This window comes from Momordica charantia, assembly GCF_013281855.1.
Source record: "Momordica charantia cultivar OHB3-1 chromosome 1 unlocalized genomic scaffold, Mcharantia_2.0 BLBB01000001.1, whole genome shotgun sequence".
NCBI classification, from domain to species: domain Eukaryota; kingdom Viridiplantae; phylum Streptophyta; class Magnoliopsida; order Cucurbitales; family Cucurbitaceae; genus Momordica; species Momordica charantia.
The window spans coordinates 22,288,342-22,300,994 of NW_028275157.1; the positions used below are offsets into that span (position 1 = coordinate 22,288,342).

At 40.7% G+C, this 12,653-nt stretch overlaps 1 protein-coding gene across 1 annotated transcript; it reads right to left on the reverse strand.

Moving 5' to 3' along the window:
- Positions 1-337: 337 nt before the first annotated feature.
- Positions 338-1,917, reverse strand: LOC111012446 (heat stress transcription factor B-2a). Its single transcript, XM_022286599.2, has 2 exons — positions 1,162-1,917; positions 338-824 (listed from the first exon to the last, which is right to left on the reverse strand). Exons 1-2 carry the CDS (start codon positions 1,423-1,425, stop codon positions 513-515), a joined length of 576 nt encoding a protein of 191 aa, XP_022142291.1. The 5' UTR covers positions 1,426-1,917; the 3' UTR covers positions 338-512.
- Between the last annotated feature and the right edge of the window lie 10,736 nt (positions 1,918-12,653).

The window sequence follows — 12,653 nt, forward strand, 5'->3', positions numbered from 1 at the left end:
AGAAAGAAATGGCGCTCGCCATTACTCTTTTTCATTTTCAAAGTCAAAATCTTTTACTTTATGGAAAAGGCAGAAAATTTTGTGTTGCATTTTTGGACTTTTAAGATCAGTAGGACAATCCAAACCAAACTCTCCTCTAGCATCTTCTGGTATCTTCAAAATAAATCACGTGAGATCTATTCCTATTTCATAATCCATAAACAAGCTGTGGCAAACTAGATGCATTCAAACTCTCCCTAAACTTACCACTTTTAAACTGAAAGCATTTCTTTACTTAAATTCTTTTGACTTGCGTATTTCAATTTGTTATTTGGTTATGTTAATATTAGATTATAAGTTTAGACCATCAAACTAGTGCAGAATGATTTGTTAGTTGTTTATATCAACTTTTACAGAAAGGCAATACGTTATCACAACTTCGTTGAAACTTACAGGTGGATAATGACCCAAAAGCATTCCTTTCTAAAAATTTTACAACCAACCCATCTTCCTAATTAGCAAAATTCCATAGGCTATTTCTCAATGCACTGACCGAGACAGTCCAGCAGTCTAATATGGAGTTCTTTGAACTGGGCTATTTTTGTCTGCAATTCCTGCTTCTGTCTTCTTAGGTTCTTGTTCTCTTCCATTAGTAACATATGGTCGTCATTCTCCCGATCAGCAGCCACTATTGTTGTATCCCCTTCACGAGACGATCTTAGAAAGGCTGGAAACACACTTGGTTCACACTTCTTACGTACAATCTCCCCTAACATGTGCCTGTTTCCCCGCTGAAACTTCTCGTGCTTGAACTCCCACCTCTTTGGCGACGTTTTCTTGAAGCCCTGTCTCCAAAATCACAAGAACTAGATCGAAACCCTTCCTAGAAAATGACGTCCGAAAGATAAGGTTACTAATATTGTAACCTATCATCTTAAGCTTTTCGATTTAGTGGTAACTAAATATGGCATCTTCGAATTCTACAGGATTAGAGTATGAAGAATATGTATTATAGATAAACTATATGTATAGATCCAATTTCCAAGGACGAATACCAGTATTCAAAAAATTAGGAAAAGCGCCTCTTGGATCTAAATGATCAACTCGTCTTTCAGGATGTTTATGGGAATAGCAATGGTGGGGCATTCCCAGAGAGAGAAAGAGAGAGAGAGAATCACATACATAGGTATTAAGCTGGCGAATGAAGCTAGAGAAATTATTGTGCTTGAAGTACTTGGGCAATAAAATCTCAGAGAACTCAGTAGGAGACCAAACTATGAACCCACTTCCCTCTGCATTCCAGGACACAATCCTAGGATTGCCACCATTTTCTTCTTCTTCTTCTTCATGATGAGCTGCTTTAAAATGGAAGCTTCCAGCTTCTTCTAACAGATCATAAGTCTTGGATAGAAAAGGAGCAGGGCTTCTGGTTCTTGAAGACTGCATAGTTTAGTTTGATGCAATTGTGAGACCCAAATTTTGTTCAAAGTTGAACAGCTTCTCTACTTATAACCACCCCACCTGCAGCCATTTGCTAGGAAGCTACCAGGTGCCACAAAGTTGAACAGATTATTTCCTTTTCTTTTTTTTTTCTTTTCCAAATCTGCTTTTTCTTCAAGGTTGTTTGGTGGTATAAGCTGGACCCAATGAAGTTATAAAATCAAAACCGTGCTGAACTCAAATAAAATAAATAAATCAAAAATCAAAACCATGCTTCTTTTAGTAATATCAGAATACAGGATTAAAAGGATTGAAAACACTCCAAATGTGAACTTTAATAAGTTGAGCTATATTTAGTTAAGAAAAATGGAAAAAGAAAAGAAAATATGATTTTTGTTGTAAATAATTAAATCTATGAGAAAAAAAAGAACGATTATAATTTGTTTTGGGATGTTCTTTGTTCATAAAGTTGAAATTGACATGTAATTTCAAAGGAAGGGCCGCGAACTCTGACCCACTATTTACCCCCTCTCTTTTGGCTCTTTGCGTTTGCACCCCATGTGAATTATTTCATTATTATTTGATTTAAGATTCCCAAAGGATGGTTAGCTAACATATTATAAATTCTACAAATTATGTTATTTTAAACGTAGCTTTAGATTGAAAGTTGAAAGTTCTAATTATCGTTTAGTCACTTGCATTATTGCACTATATTTTGAGACAAAAAAACTTAAGTGGAAAGTTCTAATGATCGTTTAGTCACTTGCATTATTGCACTATATTTTGAGACAAAAAAACTTAAGTCCTGATCAGTGAGAATCTATCTCTATGCCTATTATTATCGACCTTACTATTTTTCAAAGATATTTTATATTTTTACAATTTTCTATCTTAGTTATGATTAAACATTCTAGTTGGATTCAACAGTTATATATATAAATTTCTATATTTAAAAATTTCAAATTCTATTAAAATATTGGAAAAATTTCCAAATATTTTTTTGTTAGTCGGGTGTGGGCGGTGAGAGACAGGATGATATAATACTATTGTATGCATAAAACACTACACAACTACCCACTGATGGTTGAAAATGTGGAAAGGTTTTCAGGGATGTGATGGACGGCCATGATTCTCCTCTACTTCACGACCAGATCAAAAGGAAGGGTCATGATGATGCGTGCAATATACATAGTTTAGTAAGGCTATATCTACAAGGGATGAATCACAAGCACGAGATGAGGACTGACTAAAATGTTAGATCTATCTTGGAAATACTAAAAAAATGTTGATATTAATGGAGGTTACAGTGGACCACTTCCACGAAGGCACGTGCTTGGGTAGAGCTCGAGTTCATCGAGCCAAGCTGCAGAAGAAAGGTTGTGTTGCACAGTGTTGTGGGCATGCTTGTCCAGGGTGTGTTACCCATGGCCGCATGTCCAAACCATCCTCACCACTCGCTTTCCTTTCATGTCTTTAAAGCTTTCTAGTGTAATTTTCTTGTATTGGGTTTTTGGGGTTGTAGGTGGAATTTGGCCGAGCGGCTTTGGAACTAGGTGTGTATTAGTAAGATATGTAAGCATGCCAAATTTCAAGCCAATCGGAGTTCACACGGGCCCTGTAGGCCACCGAGTGACTCCTCGCCACTTAGGACGTCTACACCTGCCACACCAAAAATGCCTTATAATGTACCTTAGGGGGGACCAAGTAGTCATCAAACCTCCCCCCGACCAAGTGTTGTATACTTTCTTGCAATCAAAGCTTTCTTGCATCCAATGTCTACAATGCTTGTTTTAAAGATGTTTTCAACTGTTTTTCTCTCTCACGTTTTCTAAAACCAATTTTCTCCTAAAACGTGAGCGGAGGCTAGACCCACGACCGAGATTGTCCGCAACTTACAGTTTTTCCCGACTGACTTGCTCGTTTGAGCTAGAGCAAGTGCCGCACAATCGCTCGAGCTGCTTTGAAAAGGTGCGATTGTGACAAGTGGTATCAGAGCTTAGTTAGCTCCTCGACCCGAAAAAGTCCGGAACCGTGTCGGCGACAAAACAACTGAGCAAGTCGTACGTCGACCGACTGGTAGAGATAGAAGAACAACTTCTCTACCTAAGAGAAGTCCCAGATTCCCTCCGTCTGCTGGAGGCGCGAGTTGATGAATTCTCCGAGAAGTTTGGAGAAATAGACGCAGTGAATGCCCGCGTAGACGGGTTGTCGATACAAGATATAGTCATGAGGGTTGAGACCCTAGAAAGCAAAGCTACGCGTCCTGGTAGCTTCGAACGTGGAGATAGTTCCACGAACCCAAACACACAGATAGAAGTACGCATGGGTGAGTTAAACAACTCGCATTCGGCAATGATGCAATTGTTTAACGAAATGACAAGACTTCAAAGTAACCATCGACACCCTCCGAGCTGAGATGACTGAAATAAGCACTAGAGTGAACCTAACCATGCGAGCCGTGGGAAATCAGGCTCCCAACCAAGCGAACATGGGGTTCAACAAGTTGAAGGTCCCAGAGCCCAAACCATTTAATGGCAATAGAGACGCAAAAGATCTCGAGAACCTCATGTTCGACGTAGAACAGTACTTCAAGGCTACGAGAACAACGTCAGAAGAGATGAAAGTGACTTTGGCCTCCATGCATCTTACTGATGATGCAAAGCTGTGGTAGAGATCTAAAGTCAACGATATTCAGAATGGTCGATGCACGATCAATAGCTGAGATGATCTGAAGAAAGAATTGAGGGGTCAGTTTTTCCCCGACAATGTCGAGTTCATGGCTAGAAGGAAGCTACGTGAACTCCGGCACACTGGAACAATCCGGGACTACGTGAAACAATTCTCTGCCGTGATGCTGGATATTCGCGACATGTCAGAGAAAGACAAGGTGTTCGTCTTTATCGAAGGATTGAAACCGTGGGCCAGAACCAATCTGTATGAACAAAGAGTACAAGACCTTGCCACCGCCATGGCCGCTGCCGAAAGATTGCTAGACTATAGCAGTGAGCCATCCCACCCGAAAAAGAATGCTACAAACCCCACTGGGGGAAACAAGACGTTCAAACCCTTTACCCCAAAGAGTGGGGGAGCTGACAAGAGACCTCAAGGCCCGAATCCCGGTCCTTCCCGAGGACCCTATCCACAAAGTCAAAACGTTCAAAGGCCGATATCATGCTTCTTGTGCAAGGGTCCCCACCGGGTAGCTGAATGCCCGTACCGAGCGGCCCTTACTGCCCTTCAAGCATCCGTTAAGTCGTGCAATGAACCTGAAGTTGAAACGGATTGTGAGAAGGAAGAAGACGGAGAAACACCTAGAATGGGGGCGTTAAAATTCCTATATGCCATTCAAAAGAGGATCAATGGACCCAAAGGAACGTCCGAAAAGTGGCTTATGTTCGTAGATGCTACGATCAATTGTAACCCTGCAAAGAGCACCATGGTGGATTCGGGTGCAACCCACAACTTCATATCAGAACAGGAAGCCCGCCGATTGAAATTGACGATTGAGAAGGATACGGGTAAGATGAAGGCCGTCAACTCCGAAGCTCTACCCATTGTGGGAGTTTCGAAAAGAGTGATGTTGAAATTGGGGACGTGGACAGGCAGTGTCGATTTCGTAGTAGTTCGCATGGACGACTTCGACGTTGTACTGGAGATGGAGTTCCTCATCGAGCATAAAGTCATACCGATGCCTCTGGCCAAGTGTATGATTGTCACTAGTAATAGTCCCACTGTGGTCACAGCTAGCATCAAACAACCTGGTGGCATAAGGATGATATCTGTGTTACAGCTGAAGAAAGGCCTCAACCGGGAGGAACCTACCTTTATGGCCATTCCGATGGTCGAACAGTCGGTGGAGACAAGAGATGTCCCACCTGAAATTCAAGTTGTCATGAGAGATTATGTTGACATAATGCCAGATAGTTTACCGAAGACCTTACCCCCTCGACGTGGGATTGACCACGAAATCGAGCTCATTCCAGGAGCTAAACCTCCGGCAAAGAATGCTTACCGGATGGCTCCACCGGAGTTAGCCGAACTCCGGAAGCAGCTAGATGAGTTGTTAAATGCTGGGTTCATCCGTCCAGCTAAAGCTGCCTTCGGAGCCCCTGTGCTGTTTCAGAAAAAGAAGGATGGGACGTTGCGTCTATGCATTGACTATAGAGCCCTCAACAAAGTCACAGTTCGCAACAAGTATCCCCTCCCAATCATAACCGATCTGTTTGATCAATTACATGGAGCTAAATACTTCACGAAATTGGATCTCAGGTCGGGCTACTACCAAGTGCGTATTGCAGAAGGTGACGAACCTAAAACTACTTGTGTGACGAGGTATGGGGCTTTTGAATTCCTCGTGATGCCTTTTGGATTGACGAATGCCCCTGCCATGTTCTGTACTATGATGAATCAGATCTTTCACGAATATCTCGATCAATTTGTGGTAGTCTATCTAGACGATATAGTGGTATACAGTCCGACGCTAAAAGAACATCAGATCCATCTCAGGTTGGTCTTCGACAAACTAAGGCAGAATCAGTTATACGTAAAGAAGGAAAAGTGTGCGTTCGCACAAAAGCGGATCACGTTCCTTGGCCACGTGATCGAACAGGGGCAAATCAGTATGGACACAGATAAGGTAAAGGCGATCCAAGAATGGAGAGTCCCTACCTTTGTGACCGAGTTACGCTCCTTTTTGGGGTTGGCCAACTACTACCGACGATTTATCGAAGGATTCTCAAGGAGAGCCACCCCAATGACAGAGTTACTGAAGAAAGGAATGACCTGGATGTGGTCAAAGGAAAGTCAGGACGCCTTCGAAGATCTAAAGGCGGCCATGATGAAAGGCCCAGTACTTGGGCTAGCCGACGTGACGAAGCCGTTTGAAGTAGAAACGGATGCTTCAGACTACGCTTTAGGTGGTGTCCTTCTCCAAGACGGTCACCCGATCGCTTATGAAAGTCGCAAGCTGAATAATGCGGAACGACGTTATACCGTATCAGAGAAAGAAATGCTAGCAGTCGTTCACTGCCTCAGGTCTTGGAGGCAGTACTTGTTGGGCTCGTATTTTGTGGTAAAGACGGACAACAGTGCAATTTGCCACTTCTTCAATCAGTCTAAGCTAACATCCAAACAGGCCAGGTGGCAGGAATTGTTAGCCGATTTTGATTTTAAGTTTGAACACAAGGCAGGAAAGTCCAACCAAGCTGCTGACGCTCTTAGCCGTAAAGGCGAACATGCGGCCCTGTGCATGTTAGCCCACATTCACGCCAGCAAAGTGGACGGGTCGATCCGTGACCTCATCAGAGAATATCTTCAAAGAGACCCCTCCGCCCGAACTGTGGTCGAGCTGGCTAAGGCCGGGAAGACCCGCCAGTTCTAGGTTGAAGGGGACCTATTATTTACAAGAAGAAACAGACTGTACGTGCCAAGAATGGGAGACCTGAGAAAAAAGCTCCTACATGAGTGTCACGATACTCTATGGGCTGGTCACCCGGGGTGGCAACGGACTTACGCCTTGCTGAAAAAGGGGTACTTTTGGCCAAATATGCGGGAAGATGTGATGCAATACACGAAGACCTGTCTTATCTGTCAGCAAGATAAGGTAGAAAGGACTAAAATAGCAGGGTTGCTTGAACCCCTACCAACTCCTACGAGACCATGGGAGATTGTGTCGCTCGACTTCATCTCTCACTTGCCCAAGGTAGGAGAACATGAAGCCATTCTTGTCGTTATCGATCGATTTTCCAAATATGCAACTTTCATTCTGACTCCCAAGACGTGTTCCGCCGAGCTGACGGCGCAGTTGTTCTTTAAACATATAGTAAAGCTATGGGGAGTTCCGACGAGCATCGTTAGCGACAGGGATGGCCGATTTACAGGAACCTTCTGGACGGAACTTTTTTCTATTCTGGGTTCAAGCTTGAACATTTCCTCGAGTTATCACCCACAGACCGATGGTCAGACAGAGAGATTCAACAGCATGCTTGAGGAATACCTGCGTCACTTCATCGATGCCAGACAAAAGAACTGGGTCCAGCTGTTAGATGTGGCTTAGTTCTGTTTTAACGGCCAGACAAGTTCTTCAACAAGAAAGAGCCCCTTTGAGATTGTGTGCGGAAGACAGCCGTCTATGCCACATATTCTTGACCACCCGTATGGGGGAAAAGTCCTCAAGCTCACTTCACAAAGGAATGGAAGCAGACGACAGAAATTGCTCGAGCATATTTGGAAAAAGCTTCCAAGCATATGAAGAAATGGGCCGACCGCAAGAGACGCCCTCTCGAATTTCGAGTAGGCGACAAAGTTCTTATCAAGCTAAGGCCAGAACAGATTCGTTTCCGAGGACGCAAAGACCAGAGACTCGTGAGAAAGTACGAGGGACCCGTGGAAGTCGTTAAGAAGGTGGGGAGTGTCTCGTATAAGGTGGTGTTACCAGCTTGGATGAAGATCCACCCGGTAATCCATGTAAGCAATTTAAAACCTTATCACCCCGACTTTGAGGATGACGAACGCGATGCTGTTGTGCGGCCCGCCATCGACTTCAAACGGAAGGAAGACAAAGAAGCAGAAGAGATCCTTGCAGATAGAACCAGAAAGGTGGGGAGACCCGTTCGAAATGTTCGAGAATTCCTCGTCAAATGGAAGGACCTACCTGATGCAGAGACCAGCTGGGAACGAGAAGAAGACCTTGAAGCCTGGAAGACGAAGATCGAGGACTTCAAGTTGCAGCAGTTGACAGGGACGTCAACCGTTTAAGTGGGGGAGAATGTTGTGGGCATGCTTGTCCAGGGTGTGTTACCCATGGCCGCATGTCCAAACCATCCTCACCACTCGTTTTCCTTTCATGTCTTTAAAGCTTTCTAGTGTAATTTTCTTGTATCGGGTTTTTGGGGTTGTAGGTGGAATTTGGCGGAGCGGCTTTGGAACTAGGTGTGTATTAGTAAGATATGTAAGCATGCCAAATTTCAAGCCAATCGGAGTTCACACGGGCCCTGTAGGCCACCGAGTGACTCCTCGCCACTTAGGACGTCTACACCTGCCACACCAAAAATGCCTTATAATGTACCTTAGGGGGGACCAAGTAGTCATCAAACCTCCCCCCGACCAAGTGTTGTATACTTTCTTGCAATCAAAGCTTTCTTGCATCCAATGTCTACAATGCTTGTTTTAAAGATGTTTTCAACTGTTTTTCTCTCTCACGTTTTCTAAAACCAATTTTCTCCTAAAACGTGAGCGGAGGCTAGACCCACGACCGAGATTGTCCGCAACTTACAGTTTTTCCCGGCTGATTTGCTCGTTTGAGCTAGAGTAAGTGCCACACAATTGCTCGAGCTGCTTTGAAAAAGTGCGATTGTGACACACAGCAAACAGGTTAGCTCCATTCTTTCCTCCGACAACGTTTCTCCATCAAGATATATCTTTTGATATTCTACGGAGTGACAATTATTCACGAAATTTTCACAAGTATGAATTATGATCACTTAATTATATAAGAAGGGTCTAAAGGCAAACAATTCCATCGGGTAATTATGAAAAATATTTCTTCCCATTCTTCTTCAGTTTTGTATATCTAAATTCATTTTTAAGGTATTTGCATCTTCTTTATTGCAAATACGTTTTTGTTTTTTTTTTCATATTTTCTTAACCACAATAATTTATAGTATCTGTTTCCATAAATTAGTGAATTGAAACCATTTTTTCCTTCTTTCTTTTTTTATGCCCTAACTTTAATCTCAATGTTCTTTGTTGTAAATATTTTTTTACATAAAATTGTCTATCTGCTTCTTCATTACTTATTTTTCTATCTAGCCATCTATTTTCTTTAATGTATTAAATATGGAAGTATGTGGAAATTTTGTAGTTAAAATTTTGTGAAAATGTCGATAATGAATCGTGGAACAGTAGAGACCTCATTCTTATTTACTCTATGAGTTAAATTTTATTTAACTTTTCTGCATGTTTTTAACCTCTCTCTTAATTTTTTTAAAATATAATATTACAACTATAGAATAAGAATTCAAACTATATTGACCCATTGAGAAAGGAATTAAATTAGCAATTTCTTTGGACAATGATGGAGGAGTGATTGAAGGGTGGTTTTGAGGTAAATATAATGAGATTTGTTTGCCTAATTTCAAATCATGGATGGTGAAGTATATCATATTTGTGGGGTGATGCTCCGTGGGGTTGGGGGTTGGGGTTAATCTCTTGGGAATCATCATGTCCTATTTTGTTGGCCATTCTTTTGATTGGATTTTCCACCGATATGGAGGATTAGTCTTCTATTTTAAGGTCACGATAGAAATATGGTCGATGCTCTATATCTCTAAGTGGGCTTGAATCAAACTTGATTATTGTTCCGCACGATGACACATCTTCCATCACATTTTCCCACGCATGAATTCTTGACTCCTTTCTCGACTCTATGGTTCTCGCAAACTAAAACACCACACAGAGAAAGAAAAAAAGGGTTTGAGAGTATTAAACTTGAAAAAAATGATGATTTCATATCATATAAAAATTTTTAGATTGGTTGGTATTACCCATAGAAGCAAAAAGATGAGAGTGATGTAGGGAGGAAACTTCATATCAAAAATAAAGTGAATCTCGTTTTCTGTTTTGATGGATGAATTTGGTGGGGACACATTTGATATTCTTAATCTAACAATCCACACATATATATAGAGAGCTAGTATAATAGTTGTTGAGAAGACATATGTTTGATCAGAATGAGTTGGATAGTGGACTTGCATATCAGAGTAAGCACTCCGATGTAAATGTCAATAAGTGTGATCAAAATCAATTCGAGAGAGAGAATTGAGTTGTTCGCGTACCTCAAAATGGAGCGGAATGGTTCTATTTATAGACAGAAGTCTCTGACAGTTTTCCCGACAAGGCCTCAACGACTCTTTAAGTTTGTCGTGAAATGCGACGTGTTGTAGTGGAGTGTATCGAGATGGGACCGAGCTGAGGTAAGCTAATCGGTTCAACCAATGATATAGGAACGAGATTATGTGCAGGCTTGTTCGATTCGGCCATCGAAAGGGTTCGGTTCGGGCAAGCAGATGAGTCGAGATGTGCGTACTTGTGTAATTCTCCACAGAATCTGTGAGCCACGTATCACATTTTAGATCAATCTCCCAAACCAGTAATGTAAATTTTTGAATTTGAATTCCTGATCGACCCACTTCCTTCCTTCAACAGTGTTAATCAATTACATTTTCCTTTGTGTGTTTGTTGCAGCAGATTAACTTAATCGACTAAAGTGAAATTTAAAACAGGATGCGAAAAATTAATTAAATTAAAATAGACAGAAAATAAATTGAAGAGAGTACGTAATAGAGGTATGTGCACATAGAGACATTAGAATATGTCTCCTACGTATCCATGTGGCAACCAGCCACCGCCTCGACCCAGTCGCCAGCGTGCACCTTCATGCCAACTACTCGGGCTGTGGGCCCGTCGGTGCGGCGGATGTTTTTTGTGTCCCTCATTCTCAAATGGGCTAAATTACCCAAAAAAAAAAGAACCTTTGAATTTTGCCTAATATTTATAAAATACTCTTATTCTTTCACGAATTTGAATACTAACCTTACATTTATAAATCTCGGCAAAATTGATGTGTGCCGATCTCAAATGACGTAGTAATTAACTTAAAGACTTTCTTAGATTAAATTTAAAATAAAGTAAATTTAAAAGAATTGAGTTTTTAAAAAGGAGATTATGATAAAATTAAATAGATAATAGATTAAATGAATTATGTTGACAGTAGAGAAATAATTTTAAGATAAAATTAGATCAGAGAAGCTTTCATTTTAGTTGTCAGGTCAATTTTTTTTGAAACTGTTCAGAGATGTTTGGTCAAATTATATTTTTGGAACAATTATGAAATGACGAGCCATTAAATTTTCTCGAGTGGAATGGTAACTTATAAAAGTTTAAGGATTTGACTTTTTTATTTAATGGTCAATTCATAACTTCTGGAATGGAGATTTTCTATAATGTACTTAAAACTTCTTTTACTTTTCCTATTTTTGAAGGTATTATATATATTTTCCAAAGGAGTACCAAGGACTTAACCACGTTATGCTCAGATAGAAAAAAGGTTATTCTGCAGTACACATGGGCAGCGTGAGCATGCATATTTTATAATATACTTAAAACTTTGAAGTTCCCTTTTTAAGGAGTTAAATCTGATTATATACATATATAATAAAGACAATTCACTCACAATATACGTACAACATTACACATTACTATATATATTATAGTAATGTTACATATTACAATATAGATTTATTTAAGTACATTTCACTTCTTTACACATTACTATATATATTATAGTAATGTTACATATTACAATATAGATTTATTTAAGTACATTTCTACTTAAGAAGTGAAAAGGTAACGATTCACTCCGATCCTATCGTGTTTTTTTATTATATTGATGGCAGCAGTGGAAGTGGCAAGTTCAAGTAGAAGTAGAGATAGGAATCCATATACGATGAGTGAATGGAAATATATAGCAGACGGGCATGGTTCCTGGTTTGGCTTTGAGCACTCGAAAGGTGGGATGGTTTGGGTTAAAATCCAATGAATCCATGTGGCAAGTAGCCAGAAGTTGGACCCGGTCACCATTTTCACCTTCCATTGGACATTGGAACACCGTGGTGTCTCTCAACCCAAAGTGGCAGTAGTAAAGTGCACAAGGATAGATCATTCTGTGGCACGCGAAGCAGTTAGAAACTTTTATTTCCTTAGGCATTTGGAGGAGTATGTAGTTTTGGAAATTGGTGGGGTTGGGAGATTTTGATTTTGTGAGAAGGGTAGTGGCTAGATGTTTGACACTACTACCCAACCCAACGCAGAGCTAACCAACTCTACCATCGATTCCATGGAGGTAGCGCAAAACTTTGTCAGTCCTACGACGGGTTCGCTTTCACATTCACGGAGTTCATATTCCACAGCTTGGGCTTGGGGGAGGCTGAGTGGAAGGAGAAGAAATCAAGGATCGAGATCTCTAGAAAAAAACAATACACATATTTTGAAAGGTAAATACATAATTTGTACTTTTTGCCAACTCGAGCTTAGCTCGATTGGTTAAGGATCTTATCTCCAACCAAAATTATAAATATATTGTTGTTTTAAAAATAAAAATAAAGATATATACTTTTTCTACCTTTTATTTTTGTTCACATATATCTATATTATTATGTGAAGTTTATAGACATGAA

What these genes read in the sequence shown, in the direction of transcription:
- LOC111012446 (XM_022286599.2), bottom strand. Translation starts at nt 1,425, where the DNA reads ATGCAGTCTTCAAGAACCAGAAGCCCTGCTCCTTTTCTATCCAAGACT. An exon ending in TTCGCCAGCTTAATACCTAT is followed by an intron (nt 825 to 1,161) that starts GTATGTGATTCT and finishes TTTTGGAGACAG; the next exon opens with GGCTTCAAGAAAACGTCGCC.